The sequence below is a fragment of the Meriones unguiculatus genome, chromosome 17, assembly GCF_030254825.1.
Source record: "Meriones unguiculatus strain TT.TT164.6M chromosome 17, Bangor_MerUng_6.1, whole genome shotgun sequence".
Taxonomy (NCBI): Eukaryota; Metazoa; Chordata; class Mammalia; order Rodentia; family Muridae; genus Meriones; species Meriones unguiculatus.
The window spans coordinates 41,040,803-41,060,443 of NC_083364.1; the positions used below are offsets into that span (position 1 = coordinate 41,040,803).

Here is a 19,641-nt window from a genome sequence, read left to right on the forward strand (position 1 = left end):
ATATCACATGACTCTCCTCTCTCTCTCTTTTTCTCTCTCTCTCCCTCCCTGTGTTTCTCTGTGTGTGTGTATGTGTGTGTCTCTGGGTGTGTGTCTGCGTCTGTGTGAGTGTCTGTCTGTGGGGGGAGGGGTAGTGACCGCCATGCTAATCTATGCACAGTGACCTTTGTTTCCATCTGACTGAGCAGATGTAGGAATTAATCATTGTCACTCCTGGATGTCGCAGCTGCAGCTGTCTCCCACCGCCTTTCTCCTCCCTGATAGATTTATTAGTGTGTTTTGTTTGTTGGAAAACATGCCTCGGCACAAAAGAACTAGCAAATTGCAGTCATTTATCTGTGAGTACAGATTTCTAGAAACGTTTTTTTTTTCCTCCCACATCTTTATATATACAACCTGCACCTTTAAAAGAAATAGAAGAGAGAGCAGACCAACTGGCCTTGCTGTTTCTGGGACACGGAATGACTCTTTCCCTTCTGAACTTTCACTTTGGAGGTGGCATGGCCTCCAGCCTAGGAATGCAATGAACCACATTCCCTTCTGTCCCTCCCACAGAATCTGGGAATACCTTGACTCTGGGCCCAAGAAAATGAATGGTCTGGGTTTACTTGGCACTGAATTTCATTTTATGGCAGGGCCATGTACCACCTTCAAAACACATCTACCGCTTCCTGGGCCCCAGACACTCCTGTTGTATGGATGTCTCTATGGCTCCTACAGATCAACCCTTGGGGACATTGACACCAGCCTGGATGGACATCAAAGCGGCTGTAACCCTTTGGATGTTGGAACTTGGCCCCCAAACCCAGTGTGTAACTTCCTGGGTCTGGGCTTTCGTCTGGCTTCATTCCAGTGTGTCAGCAGTAACCAACGTGTTCCGTGGGTAGAGGCTGTATCCCAGCAGCCACCGAATCAGGCCAGTGCCCCCGGGGCAAAGGCTAAAGGGAGCAGACAACACCTGTCCGAATCTGTTCCTTCCTTTCTGATGGTTCATCAGACTCTGCCCAGAGTCTCAGAGCTGGGGAAGATGTCCTCGCCAGCCCCAGCCTATCCGGGCTCCACACTGGGCACCTTGAGGGTTTTCTGCCCGATTGACTTCATCAGATTCAGGGGCTGCTCTTTCGTGGACTCGGTCTGCCCTTTTCTTCCCCAGAATGTCTCCTGGCTGTACACATCCTTGTGTATTTAGTCCTTTGCTCACTGTTGCCTTGATTTTCAGTTCTCACCACTGGTCTGCCCAGATTCCTGAAGTTAAACTCTTCTCATTTAAATTCTCTGGCTACTACTTAAGACTGGATATTTCTGCTTCTGGCAGTGACACCAGGTACCTTTGATGAGAAAGCAGGTAAACATCAGGCTTCATGGGTAGAGCTAGCTCCCAAAGCAAGAGACGTGAAAGCACCGATCAGTGCTAGCTCATTTTGGACAGAGCCTATTATGGAGACACTGCATTAAAATTATCTTTATTTGCCTGTACTGTCTCTTGAGGGATAATGACCATCCTAAAGGCCGCCAGATGATTCACAGGTTGGCATTTTTATCTGTAATATCCTAAGTTTGCATAGCAGAATCTTTTTATTTTTTATTGCATGTATTTATTTATCTAAGTGTATGATAAACATGAGTGTGTACGTGTGTGTGTGTGTGTGTGTGTGTGTGTGTGTGCTGGTCTGAGGACAGCTTTCAGGAATTGGTTCTCTCCTTCCACCATGAATGTCCCAGGGATCAAATCCAGGCTATCAGGCTTAGTGGCAATCACCTTTATCCACAGAGCCATTTCACTGGCTTTGTATCCGAACTCTTAAATGGCAGTTTATCTTTCAAGTATTCTAGAATTTTAATCTGCCACACTTACTCAGACTCTCTTTAGACCTCCCTGCTCCTCTTTCCTCAGCTTCTCTTTCCTTGGTCCTCATTTGGAAGGAACCCTGTCACCTGGAGTTTCCCTTCTGTAGAACGTATTTTTCTCTTATCTTAGAGGTGACTAATGCCAGCTCTCCCACATTAGTATACCAGAAGACCTTAGCCTAGGCATCAGGCTGAACTAGGTGACTTCCTTCCTTTCTGTCCCGATGCCTAGGCTAAGGTAGGAAAAATAGCAAGGCGCTTAGCTAAGGACACCATTCTCAAACGTCTGTGAGTAGGAACCCCTCAGACCTGTGAGATGACAGGCCTAGTGCAGGGGCTCTTTTGACATGTGTAACCTTGCCTGTCCTGGAACTAGCTCTGTAGACAAGGCTGACCTCGAACTCACAGAGATCCACCTGCCTCCAGCTGTGATTCTTACTAGGAGAGGCTTTCATGAGGTCACCCTAGATGAGGTTTTAACCACACGTGAGGATTAAATGTGAGTGGCATGGCACAATTAAATCCAGAAACCCAGAAAACTTACCTCAATATTTGATGTTCAATAAGGAAGATAAAAAAAGAAAAGTGTTTGCTAAGAAAAATCAAAACAAGGTTTTGAAAGTCACAGGGCAAGTGAAGACTATTTTTAAAGACTTTACTGGAAGCATAGAAAATGAGTAAGTGAGAAACTTACAGAAATCTAAGCACATGGAAATGTGATGGTCACAGTGGTGACTGTTGGAGAAAAATGGCATTTCTCAAAGAATGTGAAAACAAGAAAAGGAGAGGAGAGCAGGAGGCTCTCAGAAAATGTCAGTCAGATTACGAACGGGGTGTCAGGGGTGACATTTAGACATACTTTTTAAAAAATTACTTTATTTTTTTGGCTTTTTTTTTTTCTCTGTGTAGCCCTGGCTGTCCTGGACTGGCTTTGTAGACCAGGCTGGCCTCGAACTCACAGAGAGCCTCTGCCTCCCTCCTGCCTCTGCTGGCATTGCTGGCATAGCCACCACTGTGCCCGGCTTTTGAAGAGAGTTAAGAACACATAAAGGAATTATTTTAGAATCTATTAAACGGCGGAAGGTAGGGTGGCATCTTTCAGTGCTCCAGGCGGGCACAGGGAATGCTCAGCTTGCAAAAGGCAGTGGGCCGAACTAACGACACATCCCTGACACATCTTTTATTGAGAAGGGCATCAGATACTATTGCAATAAACCGCCTCCTGCGGGGACCCAGTAGCAATTATCAAATATTTCCTGCATTTTACATATTCCTGTGTAGACAGCCAAAACAAATGCAGGCTCCAGAAGAACGTCTTCTCTTGGCTGTCCTCCACTCTGAAGCTTCTACCCCTACCTGCCCTTGTTATCACCAAGCCTCTTAAACTCGGATCCTCATGGCCACCTCCATCCACTTCTCTGCAGTTCATCAACCCATTCCTCAGATCCCACCGGAAGGTCCTTAAATCCCATTCCTTGCCAAGATCACTAAGACTTCTTAGCCATCACCCTTTGTGGCTTGTAAAGGGGTGTTGACACCATCAACCATCTCCCTTTCTTCTCTTCCTTCTTGTTTTCTTCTGATTTTTGCTTTTAGACAGGCCCTCGCTATGTAGCCCAGGATGGCCTGGAACTCACAGTCCTGCTTTTGCCTCCCAGGGCTCAAGATTGCAATCACAGGCACACGCACTGTGCCTGGCTTCATTCTCCTTTCTGAACATTCTTTTTTTCTTTAAAAATAATTTATTTAATTTCATTTTATGTGCATTAGTGTGAAGGTGTCAGATCCCTTGGAAATGAGGTTACAGACAGTTATGGACTGCCATGTGGGTGCTGGGAATTGAACCCAGGTCTTGGGAAAAGCAGACTGTGCTCTTAACCACTGAGCCATCTCTCCAGGCCCTCATTGTTTTTTCTTAATTTCTTCCTTTTGTAAAGGCAGTTCTAGGGAACTGGAGAGATGGCTCAGTGGTTAACAGTGCTTGCTGCTCTCCCAGAGGCCCAACTTTAGGTCCCAAGATCCATCTCAGACATCTCCACAGCCACAAGTGACTCCAGTTCCAGGAGATCCAACCCGATCTTCTGGTTTCCACAGGCAGTACACTCATGTACACACACACACACACACACACACACACACACACACACACATGCATATAATTAAAAATACAACAATTTTTTTTAAAATCCAGTTTTTCTTATATATTAGTGTGTGTGTGTGTGTGTGTGTGTGTGTGTGTGTGTGTATGAACTTGCCTTCAAGAGTTCCAGAATTCCATGTATCCACTTAATTTTGATGTCATCCTTGGATCCTAGTCTTGATTTACTTCTTATGTTACACCTTTGATCTGGCTTTAATGCCTCCTCCACAGTATCCTCAGCTATGACTTCCTCTAATCCCACAGTCTGACTTCACAGTTGCCCTAAGGATTTCCAGACTTAGTGTAGATCCATTAATTAAAACCAGACTCATATGTAATCACTAGCCTTGCTCTCCCCATCATGTAATTTCCAGTTTGTTTTTTAATAGTGCCATTCATCCGTGCCACTTCTAGATTCCAACGTATACAATTAGTCATCAAGCCTTTTAACCTCTGGAATGTCTCTCAAATCTGTCTCTACTTATCCAGCTCCATTGTACAAATATAATCTTAATTTGTTTTTTTATGTAAATGTATCTTAGTTAGGATTTCTCTTGCTCTATTGCTGCAACAAAACACCAAGACCAAAAAGTAAGTTGGGGAAGACAGGGTTTATTTGGTTTACACTTCCAAACTGCTGCTGATCACTGAAGGAAGACAGGACAGGAACTCAAGGAGGGCAGGATCCTGGAGGCAGGAGCTGATGCAGAGGTCATAGAGAGGTGCTGCTTACTGGCTTGCTTCATGTGACTTGCTCTGCCTGCTTTCTTGTAGAACCTAGGACCACCAGCCCGGGGATGGCGGGCACCACCCCATTGATCACTAATTGAGAAAAATGCCTTACATCTGGGTCTCATGGAGGCATTTCCTCCACTGAGGCTCCTTCCTCTCTGTCAAGAAGACACACAGAACCGGCCAACACAGAACAGCTACCATGGCCCCAGCAGGTCTTTCCCACTTTATAAGCGTCTGCTCTTTTGCCAGTGAAACTTTAGAAACACAACATGGTTCCCCAGCACAGACTTTGACTCACCTACACGATTCCTTTGATAAGTATTTTAAGGGAGTTCAGTTTTTGGTTTTGAGATAGGGTCTCACTAAGTAGACCAGGCTGGACTGGAACTCACAGAGATCTGTTTGCCTCTGTCTCTTGAGTGCAGGGACTAGCGGCATGTACTACCATCCCCAATTTGCATTTAAATGTTTGTGTTTTGTCTGTAATATACAACTTCCACATTTTCCCTTTAAGCTTTAGCCACGTATATATACACTTACCACCTGCCTGTATCAATTCTTTCCTTGTTTCAGGACGCTTCTCATTTGTCATTCCCAAAACACTCATCCATCCTTTATAACAAACTCCTGTCTCTTAAAATGAGGCTCCAGGGCCAGAGTCAGTGGAATCACCCAGGAACTTGTCTGAAATACAACCTCAGATCCAACTCTAGAATCTCCTTAATCCAAAACTTCTTGGAGGAACAGCAGTCTGTATTTTGACCCATGATTTTGGTCCTTCTAGGGTTTAAGAGCAACTGCTGTAAGTCATGATTCCTTTATCAATCTTCATATCCTTTGAACAATACTTATCTTAATGCAGAATCATGTCTACTTATTCTTCTTACCCATCTCCTCTGCCAAAGTCTGAGTCAACTCCTGCCTCTGTACTCAACATCTATCGTAAAGCTCAGCCCTGAGAAGAACTGAGTCCATTAGGGGCTGGGGAGACAGCACGGTCAGTAGGGTGCTCGCTGGCAGCACCCACACACGCATGTTAGATGCAGAGAGCGATAAGCACATTAACCCACACACTGGGAGGCAGTGGGGATGCCTAGAGCTCAGCGGGCAGTTAGTTTAGTACAACCTGTGAGCTCCAGGTGTAATGGGAGACTCGCAAAAGACATGGTGAGAAGGGGCTAGAGAGCTGGTTCAAAGGTTATACATACGGGTCTCCCAGAGGTCCCCATTTCAGTTCCCTGCACCCACGTTGGGTGGCTCACAACCACCTCTCACTTCAGTTCCAGAGTACATGACACGTTCTTCTGGTTTCCATGGGTACCCTTACACACACACACACACACACACACACATTAAAAAGTAAGGTGACAGGCAATTGAGGAAAGTGCTTCCTGATGTCACCTCGACATGCACACTCATATGAACACATACATACACAGATAAAATTAATAATATAAATTCGGCATACTAAAATATACCTGCTTCCCTACAAGACTTATTTCTGAAAATCGAGTAGAATTCAAGACTTCTACTCATTTAAAGAAAAGATTTAGTCATTTTATTTTATTTTATTTTACTTTACCTCTGGGTGTTTTGCCTGTATCTCTGTGTTTCACACGTGCACATACTCTCAAAGGCCTGGAGTAACAGACTACCATGTGGGTGCTGGGAATGGAACCTGGGTCCTCTGAAAGCGCAGTCAGTACTCCGAACCACTGGGCTGTCTCTTCAGGCCCTAAGGCTTCTGCTCTGAAAGGCGCGCCTTACACACACACCAATTCCAAATGATAGCAGAGGTACAGAGGGACTGAATCTCATGCACCAGTGCGTGACAATTTGATAATTTTTTGGAAGATTAAACACTTATTGTGTGATTCAACCATAGAGTACCCTAGAGAAATAAAAACATGTTTACATGAAAACTTACATATAAATATTTGTAGTAGCTTTACATGTGGCACTCAAAACCTGGAGACATTGACAATGGACTACCTGAAAAGAAAACCAAGGAAGCAATCTCATTTACAATAGTGTCCAAAAAAAAAAAAAAAAAATCAATGAAATAAAAACTTAGGAGCTGAAGAGGGAACTTGGAATGTGTATAGCTAAAGTACTCACATTTGAGGACCCGAGTTTGAATCTCCGGAACCCACTGGGCATGGTAGTCATGAGACTGGGCATGGTAGTTCTCATGGCTGTAATTCTAGGGCTCTCATGGCAAGATGGAAGGTGAAGACATGAGAATCCCCAGAGACCTGTGGGTCAGCCAGCTTGCTGTCCAAAGCAACCAGACCTGTCTCAGACAAGGTGGAGGTAGAAGGTGGACAACTTGAGGTTGTCCTCTGACCTCCACGTGCGTACCCACAGCCACATACATGAACACTCACACACAGATACACATGCACACAAACTTAGTTGTTCCTTGTTCATCAGATTATAGGATAGGATACATAATTCTGTTTGTCATAGGGCAGGGCCAACACTACCAAGCCATCACTGGGGTCAAGCCTTAGAGGCACTAGACAACAGCAGAAAGCAAGAACCCCAAAGCCAGCTGCAGCGCGAATTCAAACTGGATTCCAGCCAGTGAGTAGAATCAGGAGGCATAGCGGGAAACCAGCCAAGGCCCTAGGTCCCAGCCAGCAGCTGGGTCCTGAAGACAGGGGAGTCCCTGCAAAGAACGCAGCAGGCTGTATGCAGCTCAGGGAGTGTGTGGTCCTCTGCGTCTGCCCCTGCTGACACTGCCAGATGAACGGGGCCTCTGGGAAGGCAGCTGAAAACTCGTGGCCTACTAACACACTATTACAGCATGTCAGCAGCCAGGGACAGAAAGGCCGCTGGGAAGGGTTCATTAATCAGGGAGGTGTCAGCAGGGTCCCAGGAAACCGGGACCAGTTCGGGGGAAGTGACAGGGCCTGTGGGTCAGCCAGCATCACCCCCAGCTGGTGGAAATCCACATGCAAGTCCCTTCATGTTAAAATGGAAGCCAGGGTAGGGTGTGAGCCTCGGGGCTCTGGGACTCCAATCTTACCCCGGACAACTGGTGGGGACAGAACGGCAGGGAGCAGGCAAGTCTTCCTTCACGGTTCTCTTCTTTTTCATTTTTCTAAGACCTGAATCCCTAACACCCAACTAAATCTGATGATTAGAATTCATTTAATAAGGTCCTACTAAGAGATTCAACTAGCAGGTGCTCATAGGTACGAAGCTAGGCCAGACTCAGCCACAGGGTCATGAATTCCCAGATTCTGGCCCTAACAGAGAACCATTCTTGCATGTATTGGTGTATTCAGCATTCCTCACAGATTCCCAGACACACCAGGAGGCCCAAACCTTCTCCTGACATAATAAACTGAAGACAGAAAAGAGAGGAACAGGGGACAAGGATGGGTTTGCAAGCCACCTGGGACCTGGCACCTGCGATTGGATACTTCTGATGGCCAATTGTGCCTGTGCTTTTTGTCCTACTTAGAACCAGAGCGTCTGCTCTGGCTTGTTTGTTTGTTTGTTTGTTATCACTTGTAGCTTTTCCTACAGCTGCAGAGGGAGGGAGAACAGAAGTTGAAATCTCTGCCTGAACAATTGCTACCCTTGTGGACCAGGAGCCCTTGGGTAGGAGAGCTTCAGGAAAAGGGGATTTTTCTTTTGTGTCTGTCACACTTAAAATGTTTTACAGTTGTATGAGACATGGAAATACACACTTGGGAATTAATCTTTTTTTAAAAAAAATCAGTATCGAATGTGGCCATGATAGGCCTAAATAAAGCAGATCTCCTTCCTAAGAGCTCTCTTGCAGCCTTTTCCTTCTCCTCACGAGCGGTGTGTCTTCCGTGTGCCTGTCACCACTCTCCTACACTTGAGCCGGTACAATGAGGTAATGGGCATTTGCTCTGAAATGGAAATCTAAATTTCCATAATTCAGCTTGTAAAATGCTTGCGGGGATGCAGTCTTGAATGGATACTCAGTTATGTCCATCGCCCAGGAGAGCTAGGAATTCTGAGATATGGGCACTGTAAATCTGTATGTATTCTCATATACTGAATTTATACAGCATATATTGTATGGGCCGTGAAGATGGCCCAGCAGGTAATGGCACTTGCAATCAAGCGGTACTCTCTGAGTTCAATCCCCAGGACCCACACAGTGGAAGGGGAGGATCAACTCCTGTGAGCTGTCTTCTGACCTCTATATGCATGCCATGGTACACGAAGGCCAACACACATAAATAAACAGAATTAAAGTTTTTTTTAAATCTATATATTCCCGTGTGTGTGTGTGTGTGTGTGTGTGTGTGTGTGTGTGTGTTAAACAGCCCTGGACACTGAGAAAAGAGCTGTCAGTATTAAACTAAATTCTTATTCTATTTTGAAAGAGGAATAAGAAAAGTATCTTTCTAGTGAAAAAGTTAAAACTCAAAGACGTGGCCTCATAAGCTGAGGGCAGAGACTCCCCTTTCATTTGCTTTGCCATCTCCTTTTCTTAATGCTTTGATGGGTTCATATTCAGGACTTAGTGTTTGACACAGAATGACCATTAATGAGAGGCTAAGCAAAGCAGAGGACACTGAGGCCATCGGCTAAAGGAGAGTCTGGGGCCAGGATGGTCAGCGAGTTTTCTTTTGTACTTAATAGCTAACGCTTTTCTTTGGATGATCAGTTGGTGGGGCTATATAAAATCCACCACATCTCCGGAATCCAGGTCAGCCTGTTCTTCCTGGCTAAGGAAGTGAGGCAGAACTGCACGTGACTGGCTTGCTGATAAGCCAGCAGCTGGGAAAAGATGCCGTGGCTAAAATGACTTGAAAAGGGTAGGGCTGGAAGGGATCCTGGGGCTCACCATGTCTAACCACAGCTAACCATTTAGTTATTCCGTACCCCTGTCCTCCCAGGGCCTTTAGAGCTTCAGCATCTCTAAGTCCAAAATGACAGCTCGGTGGCTGGAAACTTCCCTCTCTCCGGATTAAAATAAAGCTATACAAGCACTGAGAACTACAGAAAAACCGGGTGAGCTTAAAGAGGCCAGGTCCACCCAGCTTCAGGATATAAAGGAAGTTAACCTTCCCTGCCCAGCGGCGAACAGCAAGAAGGTCTGCGCTTAGCAGGTTCTCTGAAGACAGGGAGAGCAAGGTGTGCCATTCACGGCTGTCAGTAACACCAGCTGAGAGTTAGCAACCTGTGTGGTCAAAGGATGAGGTCCTGCTGTCACACTGCTGGGCCCTCGGAGCCCTCCTGGCCACGTGACCTGGGGGATGTGTTAGGCACGTGTGTTAGACAAAAGCAGTTCCCAGGAGAATTCCCCCGAAGGGATCCAGCCAATAGGAAGGAGCCTTTGGAAGAGCCCGATCATTGGAGACAAGTGAACCTACTTGTGCACACGCCTGTGTGAATGAATACTCCCACGGATGCTAGTTTCCTAGAAACAGAGGCCAGGAGAGTACAGAGCTTCACAAACACCCTGGTAGGGATCTCTATTTATTTTCAGGCTCCCGTGAGCACTGTGCTGAGAGGAAAACCCAGAACAGGCCCACCCACACGGTAAGCCTCATCAGTGAGGACTTAGCTTGGTCAAAACCCCATAGTCTGCGGAAACCCACAGCACACAGAATCCCCGAAATAAGTGGTCTCTTTTGCGTGCGGTAACATCAGGGGAGTCTCAGCCGTTCCTGGGGAGTCCAGAGAGATACCCAGAAGCCACTTCTGTTACCCAGCAACAGCCCTCCTTGGCTAACACATGGACATTAAGCCGGCTCATGATCCACCCCCCATGACTTCCGGTGATCTCTAGCACTCTGGCAATCACCTGTAGGGGCTCATAGTCAGGGAGGTCTAGGAGAGACAGCAATCCTAGGCTGTTGCAAGGAAGACTTTGATCAGTTGGTGGCAGTAGAGGTGGAGAAGAAATAGCTGGGTGCTGGTTGTATTTCAAGAATAGAACCAATGAGCTCTCAAGGCAGATGGGATGTGGGAGCTTAGAGTCAACAGTGACTCCAAGGTTTTTGATCTAAGCAAACAGAAAGACCGGAGTTCTCATGCCGAACTGGAGTAGGATGGGGGTGGAGCAGCTTTATGAGAGGAGACAAGGAGTTAAATTTTGAATGGACCATGGTTTACATTTTTTTTTTAAGAGAGTTAGGCATGGAGGCACACACCTTTGATCCCAGCGCTCAGCAGGCAGAGGCACGTGGAACTCTGTGAGTTCAATGCCAGCCTGGAACCCATAGCGAGTTCCAGAACAGCCAGGGATACACAGGGAGACCCCACCTCAATTGAGGGGGTTAGGTGTGGGGAACCTGGTTATGTTTAAGATTCCTGGAGGCAGAATTGTTTCAAATGATGAGACACAGGATCCAGAGACCCTGAGGTGAAATAAAATGACACCATCATGATTAAAGGATTTAGGAAGTGGAAAGGTTACGTTGGCCTCTCTGGGTGGTCCTCTAAGGAGGCCTGGATGGGGTGAAGGGGCGGGCCAATGCAGAGCTGAAGCACAAATGCTCAGAACTAGTGTGAGGCATGCAGAGTTTGAATTGATTAACTCAGACATTGGAAATGGGCACAGCAAAGCTATCAGATCCGTGACACTGCACCAGACAATATAATTAAGCTGGAGTTTGGCATGCTGTAGATTTATAATCCCATTGTAACACAGACCGAGAGCAGTGACTGGCGCAGGAAGTTCAACAGATTCTCAGAGTCAGAATCTGTTGTTTTACAGCAGAGCTGTGAATGACCCCTATATGTGTTTTCAGGTATGCTGAAACTCAACGACAGGGGCTGGAAAGATAGCTCAGTGGTTAGGTTTCCTTCTAGTCTAGCATAGATGGCCAAGGCCATAGACTGCCAGGATATGCCCCACCCCCACCTCTGCCCTCCCCAACCTTGAACCATGTTTCCAAATTCAGTAACTCAAAGTTCCCTAGCTCACAGGCCAGTGTGAGAGCTGGAGGGTGTCACAGCCATGGGAGTCCACTAGACTACTTGAGTGACTATACAGGATTAAACAAATTCTCCAGCTCTTTATTTACATTTGCTGAGACTTTACTGGACAATCAAAAAATTGAGAATATCCTTGCCTGGCATTTCCAGCCAATAAATGAAGAGGAAGAGGGGGAGAGAGAGAGAGAGAGAGAGAGAGAGAGAGAGAGAGAGAGAGAGAGAGAAAGAGAGATTGTTATATAACCCAAAAAAGAAAAGAAATAAACCCACCTCATTTCAGAGCGCCAGTCACCCAGGCTACACTTTTAACGCTTTACATGTGGAACACAAGACATATAATTACAATTAAGTATTTAAACATTGAAATATCCCAGGTTTGTGAAAACGCCTGCCTGTTTGTGGGTGAATGAAAATCTACAGCTCCATAGAGCTCATCCTTTAAGCTCGGTAGAAAGTAAAATGACATGGTGGCTGAATTCCTCCCAACTCGCAAAGACGGTCTTCAGACAAGTCATTTACCTACTCAATCGGAGCTGATTGACACGGAAGTGGCTTCCCAGGTGTTCACTCAGACAAACAAGACAGGTTAATCATTTCCTATTCATTTTTGTTGTTGTTGTTTTGGAGATATCGTCAGTAAAACTTCTTAAGAAAACTAACAAAAAATGCACGTCTGGCTCCATGGCATGTTTATCTGAATGAGTGCTTGAGATTTGAACAGGAGAGCATGCCTGTTTCATAAAAAACAAAAAACCAAAAACTAAACTTGGCTCCTCTTCACTAAATCAGAACGAGGAAGAATTCCAAATCAGGATTTGTGCAATACTGGATCATGCAAATTAGACCAAATTGTGCTATTCAGATAAGTAGGTGCAGATCAGAGCTGCAAAACTGCCCATCAGCAATGGACACAACACAGATGTGCAGCTATGAGGCCCTGGCGGGCCCGATGTGGGAAGGTCAACTTCAGAGGGCCATTGCTTATGTGTAGGAGTTTGCAAAGAGGCAAATGGAAAAGGGGCTCCGAGTCCTGATCTTACCCACTTGGGATGGCAGAGTAAATCTTATATACCTACCCGTTCCTGAACCCCGGCTGGTGCCTGAGACCCCAGGAGCCACATTCCCCTCCTAGCCTTCCATTACCCGCTAACTTCCTTTTGCCCTGCCCCTAGGAAAGACCCACCTGCTTTCCATCTCTGCTTCCCCTCTTTTCAGTCACGTAAGGAAAGAAAAGCAATTTGCATGTCTAATAAATGGTGTGTGTGAACACTCCCAACCTCTCTCCAAAAGAGTAGTTTCCCTTGCAGCTCAGCCCTGCAAGCCCCACCCTGTCTCCCTGGGTACCTGCTACTGGTTTACACACGCTGACCTGGCCTTTAACAGCCCTAAACTTCACTGACAAAGTCCTACTTCTTCTCCGTTGTCACCTGTGTGTCAGTAGTCAGCCTTCCTGTAAAACTGTGAGTTAGATTAGCAAGAGGTACAAGGATTTAGGGTCCATAAAAAAAGCCAGTGGGGCTGGAGAGATGGTTCAGTGGGGCAGTTAAGAGCACTCACTGATCTTGCGGAGGCCCAGGGTTCAGTTTCCAGCGCTCACATTGTCGGCTCACACCTGCCCATAGCTCCACTCCTATAGGAATCCAACGCTCTTCCCGGTCTTCCACGGACACTAGGCGTACATGTGATATACATACACACGTGCAGGGGAAACCATCAATAAAATAAAATTTGTACATCACTTTTTAAAAGTTAGACTTGTTGATGCACGCCTGCAGTCCCAACACAGGGGTGGTAGAGGCAGGAGAGTCCGCTGGTCCAGGGAGGGCATCATAGCAAGTTCAAGGCCAGCCTGGGCTACATTAGGCCCTATCGCAAAAAAAAAAAAAAAAAGAAAATGAAACAATATAAAACAAAACAGGATGTCATTATTTTTAATGAATGTAAATAAACTGTAACTTCCTCAGAGGGCAGGAAAGTGGCCGGGAAGGTCACTCCTCATTCTGGGACCATCCCAGGAAAGGAGTCCTGCTTTGGTAAGTTTTTTGACATCAGTGCACAGCGTCGTGGCTATGTCACTCCTTCCTGTTTCCTCCCAGGATCGTGAAGATGTCCAGCCCCAACCTGAACATCGTGACCTTGCTGGGCAGCTGTCTGACTTACAGCAGCGCTTATCTTTTTGGGATTCAGGATGCTGCGGTGGGGAGGTCCATGGAAGCTCTCATTCAGGTAGGTGACCTTTTGGATAATGTTCGGTGCTCACAGCCCTTCCTGTGACTGGTAGTTCTGTATCTGTGTTACCGACATATTCAGCGAGGCCCACTCTCTGCCCCGTGTCCTCCGTGGGCCCGAGACGTTGCAGATGGATGAAGGCTCCGAGAGTGACTCTCCCTCCTGACCTCTCCCACCCGCAGATGAGACTCTCCATGCTGTGCATTGGGACGTCGCTTGTGTTTGGCTCTGTTCTGGGGAAGAGCTGGCGACTGTACAGAGTGTTCACCCAGAGAGTCCCGGACAAGAGAGTGGTGAGTTGGCAGCCGGTGCGCAATGCCGGGTCCCAATGCTGGGTCGCAATGGGAGCTCCACAGTGGCTCGGAGCTGGGGAGGTTAGTGCAAATCTCCGGGATGCCTGAGATTCTTGCCCGTTGGCTCAGCCCTAGTGCTTCACCCCTTCATGGCTTCGTAAAGGCCCAGAACTACAGGGCTGAGCGGGAGTGCAGCTACATCTTTGAACATGGGCAATTTTAGGTACACCCAACCCCGGGCACCATGGGAACCGGTGAGCCAGCCAATGCCTAGGAGGGACAGACTGGGAGCTGCAAGTGAAAGAGTGAGTGCAGAGGAGCACAGTGCCTCCTCTCCTTAGAGCTCAGGTCCCTTCCACGCGGGCAGTTCTCTGCACTCTGAAAGGCACAGCTAAAGCAGTGGAGCAGGAAAATGGACTCCGTGGGCAGAACTGACTGTGGAAGCCATGCAGCAGCCAGGTCACACCAGCGTGTCTCTGACATGCAGGAGTCATTATAACCGCGCTCCTCCGTCTTATCAAATTCCCTGATATGACTGTTCAGAGCTCATACCGGATTCTGTCCGGCTACTTCTCGGTAACGATGGGATTTTAAAAACCACATGGTATTAAATCACGGCGAATTCTCAGCGAAAGTTCAGCTGTGAGTAACCACACACAGATGCAGAGAGTTGGCCAAAAGGACAGAATTCATCCCTTTTAATATCATTTTCAAAAATAGGTTTCTTGGGGGATAATCGACATGAAAGAAAGACACATTAAAAGTGTGACATGAGCTAGGTGTGGTGGTGCTTTTAATCCTGACACTTGGAAGGCAGGGGCAGATGTGAGTTCAACTCTTCGTGAGTTCAAGGCCAGCGTGATCTACCGAGTGAGTTCCAGGACAGCCAGGGAAGGCTACACGGAGAAACCCTGTCTTAACAAAAACAAAAACAAAAACCAAAAAGTGTGACATGATATTTACTTGGCAGGGTAGACATCATGATCAGAAAGGTGGTTTTTCCAGCGTGTGGCTTACTTACCCCCTCGCACTTGGCGTGCGCTCTTTGAGGAAACTCAGCTGCCTAATTTGTGGTAGTGGGTGACTGAGCTCTCCCCAAGAAAAACAAACAAGAACAACAAAACCGAAGTGTGATGTTATGTCTCAAATCATGGGTACACGCATGAAACATGTGACCTAGCAAACTCCACCATGCCCCAGATCCTCAACGTCCCCAGTCTGTTCCCCTGTTCATTGTTACAGTCCCGCTCTATTCCGTCACCGTTTTGCTTTCTGATGTTAAAGATTAGTTTCCACTTTTCAGAGCTTCACATACTTGGCATCGTGGGCTGGAGAGATAGCTCAGCAGTGAACGGAGCTGGGTTCCCAGCACCTGTGTTGGGTATGTGCGCACACCTGCCCACAGATACACACGTGCACGTAATTTAAAGCTGAAAGTAGATCTTTAAAAAAACCACAAATTTTAGACATTTTATTTCATGTGCGTGTGTATTGCCTGCGTGTATACATGTGCACCATGTGTGCGCGTGACCTAGGATGTAAGAAGAAGGTATCAGAACCCCCAGAACTGCAGTTACTGATAGTTTTGAGCCACCCTGTGGATGCTGGGAATCAAACCCTGATTCTCTGCAAGAGCAGCCGGTGCTCTTAACCAACAAGCTCTTAACCAACTTCTTAAAACAAATCTTAAAAAAAAAATTTTTTTTTCCCCAAGCACATTCTTAATCCCATTACTCTGGAGGCAGAGGCAGGTGGTCCTGTGAGATTGAGGCCAGCCTGGTTTACAGAGCAAGTTCCAGTGTATTCAGGGCTACAGAGAGAAACCCTGTCTCAAAAAAACAAAACAAAAATTGCTCCTGGGGACACACTCAGTGGGAAGAATGCGTGCTGGGAACGATGCAGTGGCTACTCTTGTTTATTCTGTGTAAGATTTATTTATTATGTATACAGCATTCTGCCTGCATGTATACCTGCAGGCCAGAAGAGGGCGCCAAATCTCATTATAGATGGTTGTGAGCCGCCCTGTGGCTGCTGGGAATTGAACTCAGGACCTCTGGAAGAGCAGCCGGTACTCTTAACCTCAGAGCCATCTCTCCAGCCCTGTACATTGATCTGTTCACCCACTGATGGAGTTTGAGTTGTTTCTAGTTTGGAATTAATACAGATAAAGATGGCATGAACATTCATGTACACATCTTTGCATGGATACATGCTCCCGTTTCTCTTTGCTCAAAACCTGAGTAGAACAGTTGCCTCATATGGTGTGTATTTAACCTTGTTTTGTTTGTTTGTTTCTGAGGCAAGTTCTCATGATGTAGCCCTGGCTTGTGCCTGCCTCTGCTTCCTGAGTACTGGGATTACAGATGTATGTAGGCACCGTCTGTAATTCAACTCCCGAGCTAACTTACGCTTTGTGTGTTGTGCTTTGGATATTAAGTCTAAGAAATGTTTGCTTAATTCAGCGGTGGTGGCGCACTCCTTTAATCCCAGCACTCTGGAGGCAGAGGAGGGTGGATATCTGTGAGTTCAAGGCCAGTCTGGCCTACAGAGCTCCAGGACATCCAATGCTACCCAGAAAAACCCTATCTCAAAAAAGAAAAGAAAGAAATGTTCGCTTAATTAATGGCACAATTTTTTTTATCCTGGATTTACTTCTAGAAATTTTTGGATGTTTGATTTATGTGTGTGTGTGTGTGTGTGTGTGTGTGTGTGTGTGTGTGTGTGAAAGAGAGAGAAATAATGGGTACAATTGCCACAGCTTGTGTGGTCCTCTTTTTTCATCATTTGGGACCTGGAGATCGGCTCAGGTCATCAGGTTTGGTAGCAGTTTTACCTGCTGGGCCAACTCACCGATTCTTTAACTCCTTCTTAAATTGGTTTGTCAATCTGCATAAAAAACATGCTGGGATTATGACTGGAAACGTATTGAATCTAAGAACAAATGATTGCGACTTGATTCCTTAACGTTAGTTTTTGACCCATGACTACTGTACATTTCTCTAGTTATTTGGGTTTTTTATTAATGCTACTCAACAATATTGTATCTATTTCAGCATAGGCCTCTGACATTATCTTCCCAGAGTTATTACTCTTTAAGTCATTATCCTTTGTATGGTCTACTGTTTTGTAAATTATGCTTTTAAAGTTGGTCTCTGCTTGGGTACAAATAGGTGGGTTTGGAAGCTGATCTTGCAACCTTGCTAAATCACCTATTAGTTCTAGTGGCTTTATTTTTTGTTTTTGTTTGCAGCTTTTTTTTAAGACAGTCTCACAATATAGTCCAGGCTGACCTATGTAGTCTACACTGGCCTCAGGCTCATGGTGACTCTCCTGTTTCAGCTTCCAAAATGTCAGAATTACAGTCATTCTGTCTTATGTGTATTTTCTAGCAATTTGTTTGTTTTTTGAGAAGGTTTCTCTGCAGTCTTCCCCCCCCCTTTTTTTTGAGACAGGGTTTCTCTGTCTTGGACTGGCCTTGCAGACTAGCCTAGCCTTGAACTCACAGAGATCCGCCTGCCTCTGCTTTTCTGAGTGCTGGGATTACAGGTGTGTGCCACTACATCTAGCTTTGTGTAAGTCTTGACTGTCCTGGAACTAGCTTTGTAGATCAGGTTGGCCTCGAACTCAGAAATCTTCTTGCTCCTACTGAGTGAATGGATTAAAGGCAGGCGCTGCCACCGATGACTATTCCAGCAAACTTAAATAGACTCCATCAGACTCTCAGTATAGATATCATATGGCCTGTGAATAAAAAAGTTCTTGACTGGTAAAACTGTTTTTTGTTTGTTTGTTTTAGATTTATTTATTATTTATACAGTTTTCTGCCTTCATGTAGACATGCATGCCAGAAGAGGGCACCAGATCTCACCATAGATGGTTGTGAGCCACCCATGCAGTTGCTGGGAATTGAACTCAGGACCCTTGAAAGAACAGCCAGTGTTCTTAACCTTTAAGCCGTCTCTCCAGCCCCTCCTCCCCTCCAGGGCTGGCTTTTAAACATGTACAATTTTAAATTGGGGTGATAAAAGCAAACTATTCTTCAATTATTATTTTATATAAATACCTATGACCTGCCTGCTTGTATGTCTGTGTACTGTGTGTGTGCAGTGCTCACACAGGCCAGAAGAGAGCGTCAGGTCCCCTGAACTGGAGCTCCACAAGTCTGTGAGCCTCCAGCATGGATGCCAGGAGTTTAAGCTCTGCCAGTGCTCTTAAGGAAGGACCATCTGTCCAGCCTCCTTCAATTATTCCTGACTGATGGGGAAGGCATTCTGTCCTTCCATGCGAAGCATGAATTGGGTACCATGTTTTATCATTTTATCAATCCTAGCACTTAGGAAGCAGAGGCAGGAATATGGTGAGTTTGAGGCCAGCCAGAGCAAGATCCTGTCACTCCCTCTCTTTCTCTCATATATATGAAAACCCATAATGAATTGCATTATTGTATAGTTATAATGCAATATTGTATATAATTAATGTATGGCTATAAAAACATTTTAAAGAACAAACCAAAAACATGATGTCAGCTGCAGTTTCATAGGATCTGTTTTTCCAGTTGTGGAAGGTTTCACTTTTATTCTTAGGTTCCTGAGAATTTTTGTCAATGTTGTTGGTTTTTTGTATCAAATTTCCATGTCTATTGAAATTATCATATTATTTTCTTGTTTGGTTTACTCATCTGGTGGTGATTGTAGAATGCCCAATCAGACTTGCATTCCTGAGATAAATTCAAGCTGGTCGTGCTGTGTTATGCTCCTTGTATTTGGTGGCTTCTTCTGTATAAAAATTTCCTTTGAATTTCTGTGCTTATACTTTTAGTGGATATGGCTTTGTAGTTTTCTTTTCCTGTAGTATATTTGCCTAGTTTGGTTATCAGGGTAATCCTGACCTTGTAGAACGATTTGGAGCTATTTCTCCCCAGTTTCTAGAGTGCTTGTTTAAGACTGTAAAAGTGTGATGTTCTTCTCACTGCCAAAGGATAACCATTCTGAAACAGTGTGTTTCCACTTCTTCCTATCCCAAAATTTGTATTACTGTCTTCATTTTTACATGTACTATAAACCCCATTCAGTTGTCATGATTTTTATTAAATGACATTCTTTTAAAGGTGTTTAGTAAAAATAAATCAATTCTTTTCCTATGTAGTTGACACATATTCTTAACTTCCTATATACATTTTTTTGTTTGTTTTTTTGAGACAAAGTCTCACTAGGTAGCCCCGATTGGCCTAGAACTCACAGAAACCCACCTGCCTCTGCCTCCCAAGTGCTGGATTAAAGGCGTGGGTAGCCACACCGAGCCTTATGTCCTGGTTTTTATTCCGTATCATTTCCTTTTATCTGAAGAATAAAAACATTCGAGTGTGGGCGCACACGTGCCAAACTCTTTCAGCTTTATAGAGCTGGAAAAGTCTTTATTTTAGCTGCTTCCAAGAGAGACACTGCCATTTGCTTGTTGCTT

The 19,641-nt window shown here is 45.5% G+C and overlaps 1 protein-coding gene across 1 annotated transcript in view; it reads left to right on the forward strand.

Moving 5' to 3' along the window:
* Nucleotides 1–19,641, forward strand: part of Gpr156 (G protein-coupled receptor 156) — a 90,534-nt gene that overhangs the window by 43,398 nt on the left and 27,495 nt on the right. Inside the window, exons 4-5 of the mRNA XM_060370373.1 lie at nucleotides 13,756–13,885; nucleotides 14,071–14,181. Coding sequence (XP_060226356.1) covers nucleotides 13,756–13,885; nucleotides 14,071–14,181 — 241 coding nt within the window. The remainder of the gene's footprint in view (nucleotides 1–13,755; nucleotides 13,886–14,070; nucleotides 14,182–19,641) is intronic.